This window comes from Crocodylus porosus, unplaced genomic scaffold, assembly GCF_001723895.1.
Source record: "Crocodylus porosus isolate Cpor-Errol unplaced genomic scaffold, CroPor_comp1, whole genome shotgun sequence".
NCBI classification, from domain to species: domain Eukaryota; kingdom Metazoa; phylum Chordata; order Crocodylia; family Crocodylidae; genus Crocodylus; species Crocodylus porosus.
Genome location: NW_017728916.1, coordinates 6,153,335 through 6,177,379, shown reverse-complemented (window position 1 = coordinate 6,177,379; position 24,045 = coordinate 6,153,335). Strand labels below are relative to the sequence as shown.

Genomic DNA, 24,045 nt, shown 5'->3' with positions numbered 1-24,045 from the left:
TACCTGGGAAGCTGAAGTGAGTTAAAAAAAGGAGCACTTTGAGTTGGTGAGTCTGATACCTGAAGACATTGAGTAACATCCCAGAGACTTAAATTTAAGAGAAGGGAATGAGAGCGGATAAAAACTAACAAAGAAGAGAACCCCACAGTTTCGATCAGCAGTAAATTAGGATCGCTATTTTGCTCGGGACCCGTGCGGAGGAGAACAGGGCAAACAACCAAGAAACTGAGAGTTCTCGAAGAGAGAGAGAGGAAACTAAATATAAGATATTATTTATCTAAGAGAGACGTAATAGTTGTGCAGAAGAGTTATTTTTTGTTGAACCACAGACACGATATCTTCCTCCTCTCTCAGGACTGTGTTTATTTTTGTACCTTATTCCATCAAAGTTGTGGCAGGTGAGAAATAAAGGAAATTAACCAGTTCACATTAAAACAAGAGATGGCGATTTATTTTGCGGACGTAGCTTAACTCGCACAGGTATCATCTGCGAACTTCGGCGGGTGCTCTCTACACTCTCATACAAGTCGCTGATGAAGACAATGAATAGCACCACTCCAACGACTGATTCTTGCGGGACTCCACTGTCCACATCTTTCCAGGTCGATATCGACCCATCCACCACCACCCTCTGGGTGTGACCCCTAAGCCAATTTGCCACCCACCTGACCATGAAACACGCAATTTTGTGAACACCCAGTTTAAAAAACTAACTTATATATTGTGGGGCCAAGCAGTGGGAGTCAGGGATTGGCCAGGCAAGGACAAGTCTGAGCCTGTGCTTATCTGCTCATCTCCTCAAACCTTGATGCACCCTTCAAAATGTTTGGCAGCACCCCCCAGGTGCCATGGCATCCTGGATAAGAATTCCTGCTTTAGCCAAGTGCACCAGCTCAGACTCTGCATACTCCTAGGCACACACATTCTGGAGCTTTCAGCCTGAATGGTGGGGAGTTTGTGCAAGAACGTATGGTACACAGTGCAGAATGCCTGCGGTATAGTCACCCTCTTCGTGAAATCTGGTGATATGATACAGCAAAAAGGCAAGACGGCCACAGAGCAGGGCTTTCCCAAAGGAGGACAAACATCTGGTATGAACTGGATGGATAGATTTTTTTTAATATCATTTTAATTATTTACATTTTATAAACATTCATCATTGCCCAAAGGAAATGGCTGATGGCCCACAGTGCTTGTGAGCACCCACTTGGGGGTCACATAGAATTAAGGCCTACAGCCAAATGGCAGACAAAAGACGGAAAAATACTTATCTCCACCAGTATTCATTCATTCATTCATTCACTTTTTCTGAAGGAGGGAAAGGGGAAGTTGTTTCAGCACCTTAGCCACAATTACTGTCTGGCTGGAGTGGAAGAGGAAGGAGGGGCTAGGGAGCGAGATGCTGTAGCTGCCTCAAGCCACTATGAAAAACCTCTCTTCTCTTTTTAGCGCTCCAATGATACAAGTGAACCCCACAAAAACAGATCTCCCTTAGGTGTTTCTCTCCTAACCAAATAAGATCAGCTTCATGGCAAGCAACCTGGAGGACAAATGTCCATGCTTCAATTGTCAGTGTATGACTGTGGACTGAGTCTAAGAGGTAGCGCTGCCAGGCTGCAGGGACTGTATTTGGCCAATCTATGAGGCATATGCTTTAAAGTAAAAATTGTACCACATGCCCTCCCTTTTCCTTTTACAGTTAGTAGAGAAATAAGAAATCCATCTTGCTATGACTGAGTTCAGCTGGGTTAGAGTTCACCAGCAAACCTGTTGTGCATGGATGTTATATTAGATAAGTGACAGGAATGCAGACCATTCCAGTTGTATGGCTAAGATGTTCTAAAAGACAGGAGTCCATTTCTAAACATGGCATTTATATGCTTAGAGAATAACTTCCAGCGACAGCAGTGCTCAAAACTCCCAGAAATAATCCTTTCGTGCCCATCCCCCTGCCTGCCCTCTTTATCACTTTTCTTTTTCTCTAAAGCAGCAACTGCTACAGAAAAATAAATCTATTGAAAGTAGTGGTCTTGGAGCCCCACCCAGACTAGAGAAATGTGATCTCTTCCCCCAACAAGGTGCTACATGTTCTGTTCAGAATTCATGGGAGTTATGGGGTTTCTAATGAAAGAAAACTGGAAAGGGTTTCTCTCCCACCCTCATGTCATGGGATGCAGGGAGAAGAGAAAGTTCCAGTTGGAAATATGAGATTATAAGCACACAGCTTCAACTGTAGCATCTTGCCACTGATTCATGGGAATGAAAACTTGAGGCCTGGCTGGCTTGCCCTGCCCAATCTACCCTGGGAAGGTGCTTGGACTGTGCAGAAGGGAGTTGCCCCTGTCCTGATCTCAATAGGCACCAATACCTATTGTCAGCTTTTGTGAATCAAATTATCTTCATCTTCCTGCTATCTTGGGATCCTAGGAATGCAGCATTATGTTTTTCCAGGGCAAACCCAACCACCAAAAGCCTTCTCCAAGTATTGAGCCAGAGCCAGTGTTAGATGGTCATTGAAGGGTCCAGCCACTACCTGGATTCCCAAGGGAAGACCCTCAGTGCTCAAGCCCAGGGGGCACTGGGTCACAGGCAAGCCCAAGACATTGAAAATAGCTGAAAGAGAGAAAGAGAAAGGTCTTGATTAGAACAGACAGAGGGTGTTAGATTCTGTATTCCTAGATTTTGGATCTGAGATGTTAACTGTGTTAACATACATCCTTTAAAGCAGGATGAAAGAGGAGTCTAGTTTATCTGATGTACAGCCCCCATGCCATGGTAGTTACTTCAGTAAGAGGGCCACATCTGATCAGACGCAGAAATGCCACCTGAAATCAAGCATGTTCAAAACCACTGTCTATCATTCCTAAGATCACAAAAAGTACTTCTCATATGCTATGCCACCTTTAAAAAAGAAAACAGCCTAATCCAAGTGTCTTGAGGGGCTGTGATGGAGTTCCACCAAGTTGTACTCTTTACCAATATCAATCTGGATACAGTGTTGTCTTCAGATTGGCTTCTTTAATACAGAAAAAAGTACTCAAGAGGTCACCCCCAAAAACAGCAGGTTTCTGCTCCCACTCTCATAAAGGTTTAGTTTCCAAATAAGTAGCAGGATAAGGAAAATAGTTCTCAAATATCTGGGCAAGCGGACCCTCTACTACTAAGCGAGTATGCTCTCCCACAACTACTGGTGAACTGGTATGAGCAAGATCCCTAGTTTGTCTCCCATCTCTCCAGGGCCTTACACCTGCAGGAAGTGGTGCTCACCTGTGTAGGCAAAGTTGAAGGGCATCCCCAAGGGGAAGTGATGCTTGGGAGCCACTATAGGATGTGAAGGGTACAATAGCAACCCATTGGCTCCTAGTAAGTCCTCCATCTCAGTCCGGAGGCTCTGTCCCATGTTCACCAGCTTGGCCATTGCAGCAGGGCTGAGTTTCATCAACTTCTCAGTCAATCCCAGGGCTGTGGAACAACCAAGAGGACAGCAAATTGCGTGAGGCTGTCTCAGTTAAAACGCATTTTATATAGACATCTCAGCATGCCCCTCACTTGTAAAAGGGCTTAGTCAGAAGCTTGGAAACTGTTCCAGGAGATGGAGGGCACCATCTCCTTCTGGGCTTGCATGTTTCTGCAGCAACTGCTATCTTTGTATAGATAAATGTTCAATGCATGAGAACCTTTCCCCATTGAACAAAATCTGGGAATATTTATATTACCTACTTGAATTTTTAATCAACCACTGTTGCAAGTGACGACACACAATTCAAGATTGAAGGAGATCAAAACAGCTACCAGCGTTATCAGGTATCCTAAAAGATTTTTTTTTGTTTGTTTTAAAGCAAGGAATTCTAAAACTGAATGAGGGAAAACACACCCTCCTCATCTCTCTTTTGTAGTTATCTAAAACATATACATTTTACATCATACTTTATCTTTCTTTCTGCCACTGAGGCACATTTCCAAGCAAAATTTACTAGCTCAGAGGGGAAGTTGGTTGTTCTGAGATCTTTTCAGTATAATTTCTATCAGAGACTCCAATCTCTTTCCCTGGCCATCCCACAAGTTCTGCCAATGTGGCAGTCTATCTTACCATGCATCTGCAAGCATTTAATCCAAAGAAGTTTTAAATGACCCAAGTAGCAAGGCTTTATCCAATGTTTCTCAAATCAGGATGACAGTGACACCTTGGGGTACCTTGAGATCTTTTCAAGGGTGCTATAGGGTGTCATGTAATGTTAATGCTGTTAGGTGAGCAAAAGCAATTCACTAGATAAATCCAGACATTTCATAAAGAAATGCAGTGTTAAAACATTCCAACTTGCTGTGGGCTTTCTGAGTTCTTTGTTCTCTGTTTTTTCTGCAGCCAAAATCTGTGAAAACCAAGAGCTGGCATTTTCCAAAAGAAGCCTTGAATCTAAAAAGACTGAGAGAACGATTGCTCCAGCAATTTTCCCCTCAGGAGGTCACTTTATAGCTTACTGAGCCTCCAGCCCTCAGAGTTTAGAAATTTACCCAATTATCCTGCCTGCATTTTCCTTAAAGTTTCACTCTAAATATTTCCTTTGCATTTGCACCCTTCCAATGCTGAAAGAGACTAAACAGCAATTATTAAAAATGGTAGATATTCAATGTCCAAAAAATTTAATGAAGAGGAAACATTCCAGTGAAAACCTCAAAAGCCAGAAAACAGATTACCCAACTGATGACATGTCCCAAGACTCAAAGATTACTTTGTGATGTGCCATGCGCATGCCTGCTTTTGCTTACAGCAATGCTATAAATACAAACTACAGACATGTTCACTTATTCACTATTAAATTCAGCCATCGTTTGGGTGGACTCTGACAACTGCTGTAACAGCAAACAACATTTGTTTCAGTCTACATGTGAGGGAAAACATTTCCACCCATAACTGCTGGGAATGAGTTAGAGAAACAGGAGGTAATTATGCAAGATGGAGATCAAAACAGAACACCAGGGCAAACCACCTTTGTGCAAGATACCCTAGATCAGTGGCTCCCAACCTCAGGACACAACCCAAATTGGGGGGAGGGTCTGCCCCTCCCACCCGTGGGGCTCTCCCAGCACATGGTCCACGTGGCTCTCACCACTGCTGCCCCTTGCAATCCCAGCCCAGCCTGGACTCTGCTGGCACCACCAGGCATGAGTGAGTTGTCAGCAGGGGCAGGGGTCATGACCCAGATTTAGGGTCACAGCAAAAGAAGATTGGGAGCCATTACCCTAGATGGACAAAGCTCATTGGTACCTTGATTTCACATTGTTCAAGGGAAGCAATGCCACTTACTCTGTTAGTTTCCCCACCCTTTGCATCTCTTATAAATCTACCATTCAAATACTAACCTGGTCTGACCCTACTTCCTGTAAACTTGGCTGGGATGGTTTAGTTAGTGATGACTGTCTTGAGCAGGAGGCTGAACCAAGTGACCAGGTGAAGTCCCTTCCAGTCCTACTTTCTTATGATTCTATACTTAGTTTACAATATTGTGTCATTTCATTCATATTGTAATAAATTTCATGACCATATCAGAATACATGTGCAGGTCGTAAAATTATCTAAACAACTAGGAATTTATTTTTCTGGTAGACTGATTTTTACCAATTGCAGGGAATGTGTGGGATGACATCCCCAGGAACCATTTCAGTAGCTCCCACGATGGCCATACAGGTTTCCCATGATCGCCAAGAAGGTCTATGAACATCTGTGTTTCCTGCAATATATAAAGTGTTCAGTGAGACTTGCTATGGTTAAAGTGTGGTAGCTGAACAAATGTGGCAACCTCCAATTTTAATTTGTATGCAGCACTAGCAGCCTTTATCTGATTATCTACATTCTCTATGGGATGAGGACAAGACAACAGAAGCATAGAACTAGGGATGTGTGAAATTTTGCTGCCAGTTTTGTTTCAATGCTGTTTCAACCCATTTCAAGGCCAAAACAGGAATATCAAAGTGGAACGATATTAGTCGAAATAGCCGTGAAACAAAAAGAGGCAAATCAAAATGTTTCACCATTTCAACGCTGTTTTCACGTCTTGCCCATAGGCTATAATGGAGAAGGACATAGCAGCCTATAATTTTGTCATTTCTGGCCTGATTTGGATGAAACTTGCAGGGATGGTAGCCCCTTCTGAGGGCATGATGCCAGCCAGGTTTCAAGGAGATACGTACAGGGGTTTGGGGGAAACTGCATCCCAAATTCTTGAAAGCAAAACCTGTGTCACGTGTATGTGTTAAGCCACAGCAGGGTCAAAACTGCAGGCATGCTAGCCCCTGTGGAGGCCACAAATCCTGCTAAGTTTCAAGGTGATGGGCACAGAGGTTTGGGGGGAACTGTACTTTAAGCTGTAGACAAGCAAAACTTGTGACATGGGTGACACTGTGTGTGTTAAGGCGCAGCAGGGTGAAAGCTGCAGGCCTGCTAGCCTCTGCTGAGGCCATAAAACCTGCCAGCTGTCAAGGAGATGGGTGCAGGGGGAGGCTGGGTCCTGTGGCCCTGCACCTCTAGCTGCTGACAGGCAAAACTCGTGTCCTGGATGCTTGTGCAACTGTGTCCATCTTGGGGCATGGGGGGGGGGGGGTGGAACACTACCGCAGGCCTGGCTGCTAGGCCCTGCTGTGGCCACAAAACCTGCTAACTGTTAAGGAAATGGGTGCAGGGGGGTTCTGGGGGCCTGCACCCCTAGCTGCTGACAGGCAAAACTTGTGACATGGGTGCTTGTGCAACTGACTGTCTCTGTCTTGGGGCAGAAGCAGGTCCTGGCTCTGTATTGATTCTTTCCTCTCCTTAGTCTGTGGTTTTGTAGGTGTTAATCCTTGCTCATTAACTCATTATCTTCGCTAGCTACTGTGTATTGAGCTGGTCCCCAAGTGAATCACGAGCGATTGTGTAACAGTAGCTAGCTAGCACAACCATCCATGTCATGAGTTTTGCCTGTCAGCAGCTAGGGGTGCACGGCCCCAGAACCCCTCCGGCACCCATCTCCTTAACAGCTAGCAGGCTTTGTGGCCACAGCAGGGTCTAGCAGCCAGTCATGCAGTAGTTTCCCTCCTCCCTCAGTGCCCCAAGACAGACAGAGTTACAGAAGCACCTATGACACGAGTTTTGCCTGTCAGCAGCTAGAGGTGCAGGGCGCCAGAACCCAGAAGCTCCTGCACCTATCTCCTTGAAAGCTGGCAGGCATTGTGGCCTCACCACAGGCTAGCATGCCTGCAGTTTTCACCCTGCTGCGCCTTACCACACGCAGTGTCACCCATGTCACCAGTTTTGCTTGTCCACAGCTTGAGGTAGTTTCCCCCAAACCCCTGCACCTATCTCCTTGAAACTTGGCAGTCTTCATGGCCTCAGCAGAGGTAGCATGCTTGCAGTTTTGATCCCGCTGGGGCTTAACACATACACATGATATGAGTTTTGGTTTCAAGAATTTGGGATGCCGTTTCCCCGAACCCCCTGCACCTATCTCCTTGAAACTTGGCACGATTCATGCCCTCAGAAGGGGCTACCATTCCTGCAAGTTTCATCCAAATCAACCCAGAAATTACAAAGTTATAGGCTGTTTTGTCCTTCCCCATTATATCCCATGGGCAAAATGTTTCATAGATTTCATAGACATTAGGGCTGGAAGGGACCTCAGGAGATCATTGAGCCCAGCCCCCTGCCCAAAGGACAGGAAGTCAGCTGGGGTCATAGGATCCCAGCAAGAGAAGCATCCAATTTACTCTTGAAGGTGTTCAATGTAGGTGCTTGAACCACCTCCGATGGCAGACTGTTCCAGACCTTGGGGGCTCGGACAGTAAAGAAATTCTTCCTTATGTCCAGCCTGAAACGGTCTTGCAGGAGTTTGTGACCGTTCGACCTCGTCATCCCTTGGGGTGCTCTGGTGAACAAACGTTTCCCCAGATCCTGGTGGTCACCCCTGATAAACTTGTAGGTGGCCATCAGATCACCCCTGAGCCTGCGCTTTTCCAGGCTAAAGAGTCCCATGGCTCTCAGCCTGTCATCGTAAGATCTGTTTTCCTGACCTCTGATCATGCGCGTGGCTCTCCTCTGGACTCTCTCAAGCTTCTCCACATCCTTTTTGAATTGTGGAGCCCAAAACTGGATGCAGTACTCCAGCTGCGGCCTCACAGCCTCACCAAGGCCGAGTACAAGGGGAGAATGATGTCCCGGGATTTGCTCGAGAAGCATCTATGGATGCAAGCCAGAGTTTTGCTCGCTTTATTAGCCACAGCATCGCATTGCAGGCTCATGTCTTGTGGTCAATGATGACCCCCAAGTCTCTTTCACCGTTTCAACCCTGTTCTGACAGAACAAAACAGAAGAGCCAGTATCGAATCGAAACAAAAGTCAAAACGAAATGCTGTTCCGTCAAAACACTAGTCAAAATGGAACATTGCCATTTCGCACAGCTCTGCACAGAACACTCCTACACAATGGATCAAAGTGATTTATTCTCGTCTTTAGCCAGAGGGAAGAATAATGTTAATTGCAAAATACATGCAGAGCTTGTACAGGTTTCCTGTAAAATGCTAACCATTTAGCCTCACCTCAACACCTGGGACGTTACTGGAGCATATCCTAAGGAAAGCCATTTGCAAGCATCTGGAAGTGGAAAGACTGAGCACGAGCAGTCAGCAATGATTTATAAAAAACAAATCATGTCAAACAAACCTGATCTCCTTCTTTGTGAAAGTAACTACTTGGGTGGATGAAGGGAATGTTGTGGATAAAGTGTATCTGGATTTCAGGAAGGCTTTTGACAAGGCCCTGCATGTCCTTTTCGTAAACAAATTGGAGAAATGTGGGATGGACCAAACTACTACAAGGTAGATGGAGAACTGACTCAATAGTGCAAGCAATGGGTAATTATTAATGGGTCCATGTCAGAATAGCACAAAGTTTAGAGTAGAGTCCCACAGGGGTTTGTCCCCGGGCCCAGTGCCATTCAATGTGTTTATTAATGATTTGGATGCCGACATACAAAACTTCTTGAGCAAGTTTGCAATGACATGACACTGGGATGAATTGTGAACACAGTGGAGGATGTGCAATTCAGAAGGATCCTGACAGACTGAAAAGCTGGGCTAGATAGAGCTAACAGGATGAAGTTCATTGCGGACAAATGCAACATGCTACACCTTGGGAGGAATAATCAAAAACACACACATAACATGGCTGAAACACTATGGAAAAGGACTTGGGAGTCTTGGTAGACGACAGACTCAATAGGAGTCTGCAGTGTGATGCAACCTTGAAAAAAGTGAACATAGTTTTGAGACGCACCAATACAAGCATCAGGTGTAAGATATGGGAGGCATAATTGTCAACTGTGGTTTTTACCCTGGGTTGCTTGCAGTTGTTAACAAAACACAACACAAAAAACAAAACGGTACTTTACTTTAAATCAGGGGCAGGCAATTTTCGGGCAGAGGGCCACTTACTGAGTTTTGGCAAACCATAAAGGGCCGCATGTGTAGCCCCACCTCTTGAAAGGTACCCCGCCCCCTGGTCACCATCTTGGGACCAGAAGTCTCTTCCCCTAACCCCTGACCTTTGCCAACAGAAGTCCTTTCCCTCGCCCCGTGAAATTACTTTTTTCAGCAAGGGTTTTGTCATTTCTGAACCAGAAAAATACCAAATTATATTCTAAAAATCAAACATCTCATTCATTAATTTCATTTCAAAAAATATTTTTGCCCTGATTCACATGTTTTTGTGTAGTGTACACAGAGTTGTAATATAACAGCTTAAAATGAAGCCTTGCTCTTGTATATTGTGGGAGGGTGTGTGTGTGAGTGTGTGTGTGTGAGAGTGAGATTGGGGGGGGAGGGCAGCTGGGGAGAGTTGCATCTTGCATGGAGGGGGAGAGCTTGCCCACAGTCTGCCCCTCCCCCCATGGCAGGCAGTGCCCTCCACTAGTGCCCCTGCAAACCCAGGCTCTGCATTCTTGCCAGTCCTGGCCATGGGGCACTGATGCGGGCCCCACACACCTGCTTGCTGTCACTTGCCCACCCTCCCCGCCAACCCCAATCTCCACTGCTGCCCTTCTCCTGATGCTTCCCTCCTCTCCTCTCCCCTTTGACTCTGGTACAACATCCTATCTGCTCCTATGGTCCCAGTGTTGCAGCTGGGAATCACATGGTGCCAGCTGGTGGGCAAGGTGGGGTCTGGGGGTGGGGGGGTGCAGAGAAATCGCTATGGCAGACAGGGGGAAGGAGCAGTGTGAGCAGGCGCATGAAGCGCAGCAACAGCCAAGCACGAGCCAGCGCCAGCAGGGCCCAGAGCAGGGCCCAGGCTGCACATACCCAGAAGAGGCAACACATTACTTCAACCAGGCTCTGCAGCATCTGTAACAATCAGGCACATTAGTGGGATTTTTGGCACTTTCATCTAATAGCTGATTGAATCAGTTTTAGCTAAAAGTGGCAAAAAGCCCTGCTGAAATAGCCAATCTTAACAGACAGTGAAGAGCCAGGGTGAAGTAACATGCTGCTTCTTGTGGTAAAGCATGTTCTGTTTTGTTTTGTTTTGTTTTTGGGGGGGGGATTGTTTTTTTTAAATGTGCGAGCAGCCATCTGTGGTTCATGGGTGATGAGCACTTGCTATCTTTTTTTCAGTGGGTGCTTGAGCTCTGGAGCACCCACAGAGTTTGTGCCTATGATGGGAAGTAATAATACCTCTCTACTTGGCACTGGTTAGGCCTCATCTGGAGTACTGTGTGATATTCTAGGCTGGCTCTACATTTTTAAAAGGATATAAAGAAATTAGAGGGTGCAGAAGCAGGCAACAAAGATGATCAAGGGCTTGGAAAGCAAGTAATGCAAGGAGAGGCTGAAGGAGCTAGGCATGCTCAGCTTGCAGAAAAGGCACTTAAGAGGGGTCATGAAAGAAGTGTTCAAACACTTGAAGGGTTGCTGTAAAAAAGAGTTAAAGCACCCCTTGCTTCAGAGAGAAGGATGCAGACCAATGGCTTGAAGTTGCAGCACAGTAAGTTTAGATTGGATGTCCAAAAAAATTTCTTCACCATTAAAATAGTGAGACTATGGAATAGACAACCTACAGAAGCTGTGGATTCTCCATTACAGGCAGTGCTCAAGAACATGAATGACTTGAGCCCCTAGCAGCTGGGGGGGCACGGTGGCAAGTGGGGGAGCTCCCACAGCTGCCACCGTCAGCAGCAGGGGGGGCATTGACCAAGGGTTGGCAACCATCTGCAGCTGCCACCGGCAGCATCAGCCCAGATGCCCCCAGCAGTGCCAGTGGCAAGGTGGTGAGTAGCAATCGCCCACGGGTGCTGCTGACAGTGAGCAGTGCCTTTTTGTAGGAGGTGCACGTGCACCCATATGCATCACCCCTGCTCAAGAAGAGGTTAGACAGCCACTGGTCAAGGATGATCTAGGTGTTGCGATGCTTATGTTCTACCATATAGATTTCCCATGCTTCTGGGCTTTGCTGGTTGCCTCTGGCCCCCCTCACCCTTTCTGCTACATGTGTTAGGGTGTTTTTAAGCCTTCCTCAGAGGCATCGGCTGTTAGCTACAGCCAAGGCTGGGGATTTTGACTGGGGCATACCAATACTCCTGAGGTTCCTGGAGCTGGAGGTTCCTGGCTAGGGAGTCTTCCTCCTCCACTCTTAGTCAGACTGATAGCCACATTTGGGGTCAAAGAGGAATTTTACTCCATGGTCAGACTGATGCAAACCGTGGGTATTTTTTGCCTTCCTCTGTAGTGGGGGATGTGGCCCTCTACCTGGGATCTTGAGCATATACTGGAAACATTTCACAGAAGAAGGACATTGGCTGCCCTGGCCCTGTTCTTGACCTTCGGCAGGTCTGCAGTGTGTCAGGGTTGATAGTAGCCTTGTAAAGAGTTTAGATTACGGTTTGTATATGGATGATCCTGCGTCAGGCAGGAGGCTGGACTAGAGGTCCATTTCAGCCCTATTTCTCCATGATTCTTTGAACTCAACAAAGAATGCCACAACACCCAAGGAGAAATAGAAGCATCTTTATAACATGACAGGGTGATTTCATGCTGGCTATGGAAAAGGCAGGGTGAGCTACCATCATGAGGAAGGGGCACACATTACTGGTACCATTTAGTTTTAATGGTATGTGTGCACCAGAGATGATGGCATTAAAAGATGCAGATGTAATTTTAAAATTATTTTTACAGAATTTCCGCAGTGCTTTTTCCTCCCAATTTAAGAAACAGGATCAACAAGGACAGGATAAAAGTCTGCCTGGCACATTGTTCTTCAGAGAGGTGTGTTTTTCTTTTGCTACTTGCACAGATAATCCATTAATCAGCTTAACTGAAGTATTAAAACTGCTGTACAGGACCTGAAACACAGCAAGGCATTAAAACTTCAGAAAACTACCAGCACTGATGTAAGCAAAGCAGAAAGAGGGTAGTCTTTTACACAACTCAGCTCCACACGGATCTTCCAAAGAACGCAACGTTAACTTGCAGCATCTTCAGTTTCAGTCCCTGGTTCCCAGCCAGAACACCACAAACTTCAGTTCTGGCCTGCCTCAACACACTACTGCACTAGCCCCAGGACTCAGTGTTAAAAGAGGGAAAGCATCAACTAGTTAAATATCAGTTCAGCCAAGTTTACAAGAACCTATACCAAAAATACCAAGGTAAAAATGTTAAGATGTTTCTCATTTGCTAGATTAGTTTCTCAAACCGGAGGATGTGGAAAAAGCTTGGAATATACCCGAGAGGAAGGAATAGGAAAGAAGAAGGGAAGATGAATTATAAATGGAGGCTAATAAAGGGAAAAGAAAAAAATGGAACAACTGTAAAATCTCTCTTCAGTTGCTGAAGAGGTTATAGTCTAGTTACAATGATGTAAGTTAGGGCCTTTTCATAATAGATAATCACAGTCCTGCAGCCTGACTGCTCTGCATGTCTTACTGCAGTAGGACAGCTTATTAAGGTGAGAGACTCAAAAAAGTTGAAAATGACTGTACAAGGATACTGAGTTAATGAAAATCTTGCTAATAGTTAAAGCAAGAGGACAAAGTCAGAGAAATGGTCCTAATCCATGTGGGAACGAATGCCGCAGCCAGAAGCAATCCAGAACGCATCATGAAGGACAACAAGGCCTTGGGAGCCAAGTTCAAGGATACAAGGGCACAGGTGATACTCTCCTTTATTCTCCCAGTAAAGCAGACATGGACAGCAACATGAGGCCCACATCAGTGAGGTCAACCGGCAGCTTTGGAGTTGGTGCTACCAGGCAGACCTCAGGTTCCTGGACAACGACCTGCATTTTTGCGCAGGGGGCATGCTCAGATGGGATAGACTTCACCCTTCCCTTATAGGCAAGCATGTCTCCTCTTCCAGGTTGGTTGATCTTGTACGGCATGCTTTAAACTAGCTTTGCCAGGGGATGGGGCCACAGCAGGACACGAGGACAACTCCCAGCCAAGACAGGTGACGAGCACAAGAAGTATCCAGCTAAGTGACAAGGGTTCAGATAGTCCTAGGAATCAGGAGAGGGATGGAGGCCGGGAGGGTGCATGTACCAACAGGAGGCCTTAAATGCCTTTACACTAATGCTCAAAGTATGGGGAATAAGCAGGAGGAACTTGCCCTCTGGACAGTTAGTACAAACCCAGACATAGTAGGGCTCACTGAAACCTGGTGGGATTCAACCCATGATTTGGTGGTAAACATTAGGGGCTACAGACTATCCAGGCAAGACAGAACGGGGAGGAAAGGCAGGGATGCGGCACTCTACATCAAAGAGCAATACACGTCCTCAAATAACAGGATGGGGTCAGAGGAGGGGCAGGCTGAAGTGCTCTAGGTTAGAATACAGGGGGGTCGGGGAAAGGGACTTAACAGTGGGGTTCTACTACAAACCACCCAACCAGGGGGAACAGCTGGACCAGGAATTCTCAGGTCAGCTCACAGAGGCAGTTAAGTCAAAGGATGCAGACATTTGCTGGGAGGAGCAGTCAGCCAGATCCGACTGCTCACATAGGTTCCCTGCTAAGATGCAAGACCTCCACCTAACCAGGAGGTGCAGTCCCACAAGGGGGAATGCCCTGCTAGACCTGGTCCTTGCCACAGGTGATGACCTAGTGAGGGGACTCCAGGTCCTCGACCACCTGGGCAACAGCTATCATCACCTACTGGAATTCACCATCCAGCGCAGGATGTCAAGGGCCTGCAGCAAGGCCCTTGACTGCAGGAGTGCCGATTTCAGCGATTTGAGGAGATTGTCAGAACAGGGATTTTGGTCCCGGAGAGTAAGGGAGCTAGGTGTCCAACATGAGTAGTCATTCCTTAAGGAGATGATCCTCCAAGCTCAAGGGGTGATAGTTCCAATGCGAGTCAAAGCAGGCAAGAGTGCTCAAAAACCACCTTGGCTCACCAAAGGCATTCATGAATGCCTGAAAGCCAAAAAGGTGGCATACATCCGGGGGAGGGGGGGGGGGGGGGGCACAGCCTGTCACTAAAGAGGATTATACCTCTCTCTCTCTCTCGAGTCTGTATGGAGGTCATTAGAAAGGCTAAGGTGGAGATGGAACTAGGGCTAACAACAAGGATCAAGGACAACAAAAAGTCCTCTTTTAAATACGTAGGGAGTAAAAAAAGGTACCAGGCAATGTGGGGCCCCTGCAAAACACACTTGGCAATCTGGTGGTTGCACCAGATGAAAAAGCAGACCTTTTTACCAAATTCTTTGCCTCCATTTTTCTAAGCAGGGACCAAGACATTTCCCCCACCGGGATTCAGGACGGACTCAGGAGAGGCTTCACCAGGCCTAGGGTAAAGGAACTTCTGAAGGGGCTGGACATGTTCAAATCAGCAGGTCCAGACACTCTCCACCCCACGGTGCTGAGGGAATTGGCAGGGGTCATCGCAGGGCCCCGGCACGGCTTTACAAGCACTCATGGTGCTCTGGCCAGGTGCCAGAAGACTGGAAAAGGGCCAATGTGGTTCCCATTTTCAAAAAAGGGAGGGAGGACCCAGGCAAATGTAGGCCCATTAGCCTTACTTTGGTCCTGGGGAAGCTCGTTCAGAAAATTATCCAGGAGCACATCTGTGATGGACCAACAGGGGGGATGATGCTCACAGGCAACCAGCATAGGTTCATTAGGGGCAGGTCCTGTTAGACCAATCTGACTGCCTTCTACAATCAGGTCACAAAAAAATCACTGGACACAGGCATTGCGGTGGATGTAGACTTTCTAGACTTCAGGAAGGCCTTTGATACCATCTTCCACCCCATTCTCATTAAAAAGCTAAGTGACTGTAGCACTGATGCCTACACAGTCAGATGGGTCACAAATTGGCTAGGGGGCCGCACCCAGAGTGGTGGGGATGGGTCATATTCAACCTGGAGGGATGTGGGCAGTGGAGTCCCCCAGGGCTTGGTCCTCGGGCCTGTATTGTTCAATTTCTTTATTAGCAACTTGGACAAGGGGGTGAAAAGCACCCTGTTCAAACTCACCAACAACACCAAGATCTGGGGCAAGGTGGGCACGCTAGAAGGGAGGGACAGGATACAACTGGACCTGGACTGGTTACAGGGGTGCGCGAATGTGACTAGGATGGGATTCAATACCAACAAGTGCAGGGTACTGTACTTGGGCAGAAAGAACCAGCAGCATAACTATAGGCTGAGGAACTCCCTTCAAAAGCACACAGTGGCAGAAGTCATTATCAATTCTAAAATGAACATGGGCCACCAATGTAAGGACGCAGTCAGTAAGACTACGTGACAAGGTGCGGTTATCCACAGATGCATCATGAGCAGGTCCAAGGAAGTGATCCTTTGTGATATTGGTCAGGCCACAGCTGGAGTACTGCATCCAGTTCTGGATGCCGTACTTCAGGAGGGATGTGGTCAGAATCGAGAGGGTCCAGACAAGGGCCACCTGCATGATCAGGAGGCAGCAGGGCAGGCCCTACGAGAGGTGGAGGGACCTGAACCTCTTTCAGCCTCCACAAGAGAAGGCTGAGAGGAGATCTAGTGGCAGTCTGTAAACTTACCGGGGGGGACCAGAGGGGAATGGGCAAGACCCTGTTCCCCCCGAGCACCTCCTGGAGTAACAAGGAATAACGGCTGAGTTGATTGAGAGTAGGTTCAGGCTAGACTTCAGGAGGCGCTACTTCACATTCAGGGCGGCCAGGATCTGGAACCAGCTTCCAAGGGAAGTGGTACTGGCTCCTACCTTAGGGGTCCTTAAAAGGAAGCTTGATGATTACCTGGCTGGGGTCATATGAGCTTAAAAACTTACCAGGGTCACATAAGCCCAGTATTCATTCCTGCCCATGGCAGGGGATCGGACTTGATGATCTGCTCAGGTCCCTTCCAACCCTATTAACTATGAACCTTTGAAATAGTGAGAAAGCAGCAGAGGCATGCAGGTAAGTCCAGAACACAAACAGGAATGTGCAAGTGTTTCTCCCTTGTTAGAAGAAGCAGAGAAAAATTAACCTAAATTTATGTCCTCATGTAAATTACACACACCTGACCATCACTGCCCTTGGAAGACATCATAGCAGACCAGATCTGGAATGAGTATTTCATGCGGCGGATTGACACGTGTTGAACTTGGACACCCAGCTGAGCCTCCAGGTACTCCACTACCTTAGAGAAACACAGAGGGAAAAGCTTATCCATTACAAGATAATGTAATTATTCATTATACAATTATTATCCATTACCAAATAAGATAACACATTTCATGATACTACTTTAGGTCTTTGGAGAGTGCCAAATTATCAAACGGGTAAACTGAGGCTGCCAAGAGCAAAGATGTAACATATGACATGTGTAATAAAAATATGGGTGGCACAAGTGACCAGTCTAAGTCTGGACTCTGCGTCTCAACCTGTTAAACCTTCCTAATGAAAACTTGCTCCAAAACAAACACTCACAAAATATTTCAGTTTAGACATACGTGACTTTTTGACAATACTTTAATTCAACCAGCTTTGCTTAGAAGCTCTTTAATGGACAGAGGCCATGACACCGGGGTTACCTCCTCTGAAAAGCATTTGGCAGCTGCTAGAAAACATAAAGAGGCCCTCCATTTCACATCTCATCTAATAGGCAACATTTATGTAGCTGTTTCTTAGCTCTGTACTTCTGGCTCAGGATTTAGTTTGATCCCATATCTTAAGGAAGCATGCGAAAGACACAAAAAATTCAATATCTGTAATACCCCCAGGCTATTTCAGTGCTGACTTTTGTCAACACAGACTGGCATGGAAGCTTCTCAGTATAAGCACAGCTCCACTGCAGTCACCAGAGAAACTCATTTTACTTCTCTGACTTGCACTGCACTGTTTCCTTGCCAGATGATTAGCAGCCCATTAAAAGGGTGGGGGGGAGGGGGGTGTGGCTAAGGTCCTTGGTAAAGAAGAAAATGAAACAGGCTTACGCATAACAAGTGCTTATCCAACAAACTCCTTAATCTCCCTCTCCAGGTTTTAGTAACACCCTTTATCACCCTGGAATTTAAGTGCCTAAATAACAAGGTCCAGTTTCTTCTTACCTTTCTCTGGGCCTGAAGAATTTCCTTGTCTACAGGGGACACAAAAACTGATCCCCCATCATGCTCCATGCAGTAGAACTTTATTTTCTCCAGAGCAACCTTTTCATCCAGCTTCAGCCTGAGGTGGAAGGAACAATACCCAGGTCACAAATCCACATAACCTACAGACAGCAGCATGGGTTACACTCATGCAAAAATGTCCTGAAGAGGTTATACTTTTTTCTGCTATGTTAGAAAGAAGGCAGAAACTGATGCATACATTACTTGCTGCCTGATATTCAGTACATCTGCCTGCTTATCACAGAGCCTGAGAGTTCCACATTTCTCCTTTTTGTTTTAAGAAAATTGGGCAGTCTTGCAAGATGCAGCTCAATATGATAAGGCTCAAACAATAACGGGGGTTAGAAGCATTTCTCAGCATCACACAGTCATGCTAAAGTAGACACAAAGGTAAAGAAATACAGACACTCAAAAACACAACAGTGAACCAGTAGAGAGACAGAGAGAGAGAGAGAGAGAAGATAGAAAAACCTAAAACCCACTTGGGTGAGCCAGGAGTCTGAGCTTGTATGCAGTTAAAACTTCAAGCCACCTTGTAGAACAGGGTGTGCCAGAGCGCAAAAGCTGAGATTCCTAATTAGTCAGAAGATGTTCCCATCAGCTGGAACAAATGGATTTAGGCTGTGCGTGCTAGGGTAATAACAGGGCTAGGAAGCAAAGAATAGCCAACAGTGACTGGAACGAGGGGCAGTAATTGGGGAAAATCTGGGCAGATATAAGGAGCAGTAACCAGTAAGAGACTGAAGAGTGGCCTTTACTACTATAAAAAGGATTTAGCCTTTTTTTTGAAATGGTAACAAAGACATTTCCCCTGTTCTGTGTCCTTTGATTAGCCCTACTCAGTGCAAGGAGTTGCCCGGCAAGGTATTTCACTCCCACCTAAACCTTTTAGGTAAAGGACTTCCTGTGTGAAACTGTAAAATAGACAAAATATACACATCTTGCAAGGGGGAAAACAATTTATCTATGGCAAACTGAAAGCAAAACAGAAACCTGGAATAGATCCAGACAAAAAGGTAATCTGTGGATCCGGTCGTTCAAGTTCTGATGTGAAAGTAGCTACAGGTAGCAGGTTTGTGCATTGGTGTATCCTTCCTGAGGTTCCAAGGTGTCTGCAAACAGAATTCTAGAGGCGGTCATGGTTGGCTATTATGGGCCAATCCACCAGGACTTGACTATTTCAATCTGCTGCTTTACCATCCAATACACCAATTGAAGAAAATCAAGCTTGTGCTCTGTCTACAAGTGGTTGGCTATTTTATACTTCCTACTTCAAGAGAGGAATCAGTAACAGACATCTAGCTCCAAAGTCATCCCAATACTTTATTTATGCTTATTTTATGTAAGCTGCTGGATCCAGAAGAGTTGCACCAATTTAACCCATCTTTTCCTCAATGCTCAGAAAACACTTAAGTAACCTACTTTTCAACTCCAGGCCCAGCCATGACCCTCAACATAGGCTTTAGGTCCTCAGCATAGCGGCACATGGGACCTGTGCACAAGAAGTCAATCCGCACCCCGCGGGCATTGGGGAACTGACCATCATTGGGGACGACCCCTACAAATGCAAAGGGAGGCACAGAAGTTAGTTATCATAATGCAAACAACATCTCTGCAAAGACAAATTGATCTCCCTAGGAAGAATAGCCTCCAATTGGGAGGTAAATGATCACTTTCAGATTGCAGTGCAAGGGTACTGTTCTCAAGATCAAGTAATTAGTATGCAACTTATGAGGAAGGGGAAAAAATCTACAACGCGCAGCTGACCGAAGCTCTGGATCTCTTGGTGGGACTAGTTACAGTTTCTAGGGTTGGAAGGGACCTGAACAGATCATCAAGTCTGACCCCAAAGTCCAACTAATCTATCAATTTGAAATAATGAATTACTGTTGCTTTAAAGACATCAGGTCGTTTTGTTTCCAAGCAAGAGATGCTGGCCCAGTGACAATGTCCTAGCTGCAAGTATTTGACATCGAGCCTATAACCCACCCCACTTTCTGGAAATTTATATTCCAATATAAAAACTAATGGAGTTAGCCTCTAACTTTACACCAAGGATATGTCCAGCAGTAAACTGGTACCAGAAATTGTTCTTATCAACATAAAAGAGAGGACCCTGAACACGTTCTTTTGACCAATCTCTTCTCCCCAACATAAACATATGACCTCTGCACAGTTATTACCTGTGGTGGGTTTATGTCCAAAGACTCCATTAAAGAAGGCAGGCATCCGAATGCTACCACCAATATCTGAGCCCACACCAATTACAGAGCAGGCAGCTGCCAGGACACAGCCTTCACCACCTGTGTAACAACAAGTAAAAAGTCATCACCAGGGATCCAGGTTTTCCGTTTCTCATGGAAAAACAGAGTAAAATGCAGATGCCCCTTACTGAGGTAAAAATGCAAATTTCTCATTTTAGCAGAGAAACCCAAGGATTTTGCATTTTGCAGCAAGCTCTCTGCAGGCTGGCAGAGTTCCAGCCTGCAGGAGGCTGGGAGGGCAGTCAGGCATGGGGCACCATGTACATGTATATGCACATGGCCCCAGGCAGCCTAAAGAGCAGCTCCGATAGGTAAGTGAGGGGGTGATTGAGGCTCCCATAGGGAGGGAGGGAGTTGGACAGGGCTGGGCTTGTTGCCCTGCCAGGCAGTGTGTGGGACTTGGGGCCCGGGTCCACAATGCACAGCTGCAGGGCCCCAGCAGGGAGCGGGATAGAGCCATGAGCAGGTTGTCCAGGGTCAGGGCTGGCTCCCCACTGCTACATGCATTCCCAGGGGGTAGGAGGGAACTGCACCCCTGAAATTTGTGTGGGCAGGGAGTGACTCAGGCTCCCACCCTGCTGCCTCCCTCTGGGACCTCTGCAGCCCAGCAGGTGTGACTTGGTGCTGCAGGGCAGAGAACAATCATACAGGAAGGCTGTTTGCTGCTGTGAGCTCCACGCTGCCCTGGTGACATGTCCCCTGCACGTGCAGGGGCAGCGGTGTCAAGTTGTGCCCCACACTGCTGCCGCATACACAGAAGATGCGTAACCAGGGCAGTACAGAGTTCAAAGCAGCAAGCATCTTTCCTGCGTGGCTGTACTCTGCCCTGCAGCACCAGGTTGCACACACTGGGTTGGAGGACAGCAGGGTGGGAGGACAAGCCTGGGTGAGGACAGCAGGGTGGGAGCCCAAGCCTGCACCCACCCCATTCACAGATCTAGAGGTCATGGGTCCCCTTCTGCCCTGCTCCACTCGGGAGCATGCACAGTAGCAGGGAGCCAGGCTCCCACACCCCGGCAAGCCTGCAGCAAGCGGGGGTGGGGGGAAGGGGGAAGCCGGCTTTGTTCTGCTCCACTGCAGGAGCTGCTGCCTTCTATTGGGGGCAGGGGGCTGCAGACCCAGGTCCCTAGCCCTGTAGCCTTGGCAGCTGGGGGCCCCATCTGGCAGGGGGATGGGGGGGCACGAGCAGGACCAGGGGGCCTTTTATTAAAATAACAGATTTTGTGATTTCTATCAAAGATTTTGTGATTTCTAATCAGGGAAAACCAGAATCCCTGGCTATCACTTCTAGCAACGGAGGAACATTTTCTTGTCACGACCAAACATTAAACAGCATAATGCTGCCTTTTGTCAAATCAACTAATTGTTACTAAACTGACTTAGAGTTTCAGAACTGAAGTAAAGGATTACGATGGGCACACTCAGTACCACAAACAGACACTGATTTATCTGGACACAAAACTAATTAAAGCTACATAAAGGACACACTGTTTTGAAATGTTTGCAAAACTGAGAAACAAAGACATTTTATAACTGAAGAGAGACTGGCTCAGCTTCTTTTGATGTAGATGGAGCTGATTGAGATATGTGTTGGTTCTTGGGAGTTTATCTGGGGGGTTTGCAAGAATGTGGAAGTGTTAGAGCCTCCCCACTGCCCCCCTTTATTTTCCCCCCTCTCTCTCATGATGTTCACCAGTAACTCATATAATTGTGGGCAGATGTAAAATTTTGAAGGTGGTATAGATGGTGTGGTACATCATTATTCATTACACATAACAAAACACACATTTTTCTCCAGTTAAAAGAAACTAGAGGCTTTGCCTATATGGTGCGTGCCTAAGGCTCTATTATTCAGTTTAAGATTAAAACAAAAACAGATGCAACTTTTATCAGAATATACATGACTTTGCTATATGTTATACTATGTATAAAAACACAACAAGCTAGGCAAAAGATAATCAAAATGTTGTTTCGTTAGTCTTGTAGTCACTAGAATTCAATGTACATCTCTTCTTCTTACTCTAGCAGCGTTTCTCAACCAGTGGGATGTGTCCCACTGGTGGGATGCAAAGGTTGTGTAGGTGGGACTTCAACTCATTTGAAAATTACCATTAATTAGGAATATAATACTAAAAATGCATGTAAACATAAAAATCCACTTCTTGGAAAAAGTGGGGTTTTGTTTTTATCATGGTGGGACCAGGGTTTTCTGACAAAATCGTTGGTGGGACGTAAGGTACAAAAGGTTAAGAACCACTGCACTTCTTAAGTGTCTTAACTGCAATGAACACACCATTGACAGTTATTTTTACACCCGAGTTAACATTTTTAGTTAGAAATAAAACAGTCTGTGAAATAGGAGCTGTATTACCAGGAATAGCTATAGACAGCACAACTGCAGAAGAACAAATAGCTTGATTAGTGGAACATCAAGGCTATTTAAATAAGGGGGTGCTCCAATAAAGATTTTCTTAGGCGACTGCCAGTTATTAACCAGCCACATTGGCTGATACCAATCTGACAGCTACATTTACAGGCATGCAGCCGTGCAGCTTGGAGAGTAGCATCCTGACAGTAAGTCTGCAGATGGCAAAGGGAGTGAAGCAGGGAAAGGAAGTATACTGAGGCCCTCAAAGCGAGGAAGGGAAAGCGGGGCAGGGGCTGCCCAGCTGGGGCAGTGAATATGACCCGGGGCAGGGCACAGGATGGAGCCGTGGGTGGCTCATCTGTGAGGCATGGCTCCCTGCCACTGCATGGTCCCCTGGTGGAGGTATGGGGGGGGGCATATGCCCCCCAGATTTGTGCACAGGGCAAAGGCAGGCTGAACTGGGGCTGCACTCAGAGTCGGTGGAGATAGGGCAGGTTCAGCTGCAGTAGAGCACAGTGCCTTGAGCAGGGGTAGTGCTAGAGGGGGGTTGGGAAGCTACAGCCACCCCAAGATTCCCCAGACCCCCTGGAGCCACCCCTCTCAGTGCTGCCACCTACCTCACAGCTAAGCCTGCTCCATCCCCACCAGGAAAAGGCCAGTGCAGCCTCTAAGGCCTGAGCCTGCAGTGGGCAGTCTGTCCTCACCCTGTGCACAAATCTGGGGGGCACATGCCCCCAGTGCCTCTCACAGGGGGGCTGCGCAGTGGCAGCAAGCCACTCCCCTCCCCAGATGAGCCAATGAATGCTTTCTTTTTTGATGGCTAACTTAAAGGGAGAGAATGAGGCTAAGTGATTTCCCATTCTTGCTTCTATCATGGGCAGAAGCTAATGGAAATTCTTCTGGTCCAAGAAAGCCCTTAAGATTATCATTTCTGGATTTATAACCATTTTTCATGTGTCACAACAGTGCCCGCATACCCCAATCCAAGATACTACTCCACTGTGCTATATTTTTGCTCTTGCTATTCACCCCGTTTATATCATGTCAGTTCTGACAATTATACCAATATAAAGCTACTTCAGCAAGAATATTTTTAAGGTGATACATAACAAATATCCAAGAGCTGGAATGTTCACATCCCTGTCAGTTGAACAGACATTTAATTGCCCAAGTGTTATGTCTCAACTAGAAGTATGGTTAATCAGTCAATCACTTGCAGAGCTTTACAAGAAAGTTCTATTAGCTAGGGGGATTTTCCTCAACTCCTCTGTGTACTGCAATATCTGCTAGCTGCTAAGCAACTTAAAATTACATGATGCAGGTGGCTCACCTGAACTACCACCCACAATCCTTTGCAAGTCATATGGATTGTTGGTTCTGCCATAGACTTTGTTGCTAGACTCATACCACATGCACAGCTCACTGCAGTTGGTCACCCCCAGTGGGATTGCGCCAGCTTGCTTTAACCGGGACACCACTATTGCGTCTGATGTGCAGATCAAGTTGCGACGACTAACCAGGCCAGAAGAATTTGGCATCCCTGTGATAAAAAGGTAAACAGGGACAACGAGTCAGAGATTCAGTACAAACAACCTTGAAATGTCAAGCTATGGTTGAGAAAGCCTATGTTAATTTCAAATCCTGCCAGAAAAACTTATTTGTTATTTCATTCTGTTTATCAGGATGACCACCAGTATCTGGGGGAAACATTTGTTCACCAGAGCACCCCAAGGGATGACGAGGTCGAACGGTCATAAACTACTGCGAGACCATTTCAGGCTGGACATAAGGAAGAATTTCTTTACTGTCC

At 46.5% G+C, this 24,045-nt stretch overlaps 1 protein-coding gene across 1 annotated transcript in view; it reads right to left on the bottom strand.

Annotated features, from left to right (window-relative positions):
• Window positions 1–1,101: 1,101 nt before the first annotated feature.
• FAAH2 (fatty acid amide hydrolase 2) overlaps window positions 1,102–24,045 on the bottom strand; it is a 34,877-nt gene continuing 11,933 nt past the window's right edge. Inside the window, exons 4-11 of the mRNA XM_019536155.1 lie at window positions 23,566–23,775; window positions 19,787–19,906; window positions 19,026–19,161; window positions 17,544–17,661; window positions 16,514–16,633; window positions 5,618–5,729; window positions 3,268–3,462; window positions 1,102–2,613 (exon numbers count right to left, since the gene is read on the bottom strand). Of these exons, the coding sequence (XP_019391700.1) occupies window positions 2,438–2,613; window positions 3,268–3,462; window positions 5,618–5,729; window positions 16,514–16,633; window positions 17,544–17,661; window positions 19,026–19,161; window positions 19,787–19,906; window positions 23,566–23,775 (1,187 nt within the window). The 3' untranslated portion in view covers window positions 1,102–2,437. The remainder of the gene's footprint in view (window positions 2,614–3,267; window positions 3,463–5,617; window positions 5,730–16,513; window positions 16,634–17,543; window positions 17,662–19,025; window positions 19,162–19,786; window positions 19,907–23,565; window positions 23,776–24,045) is intronic.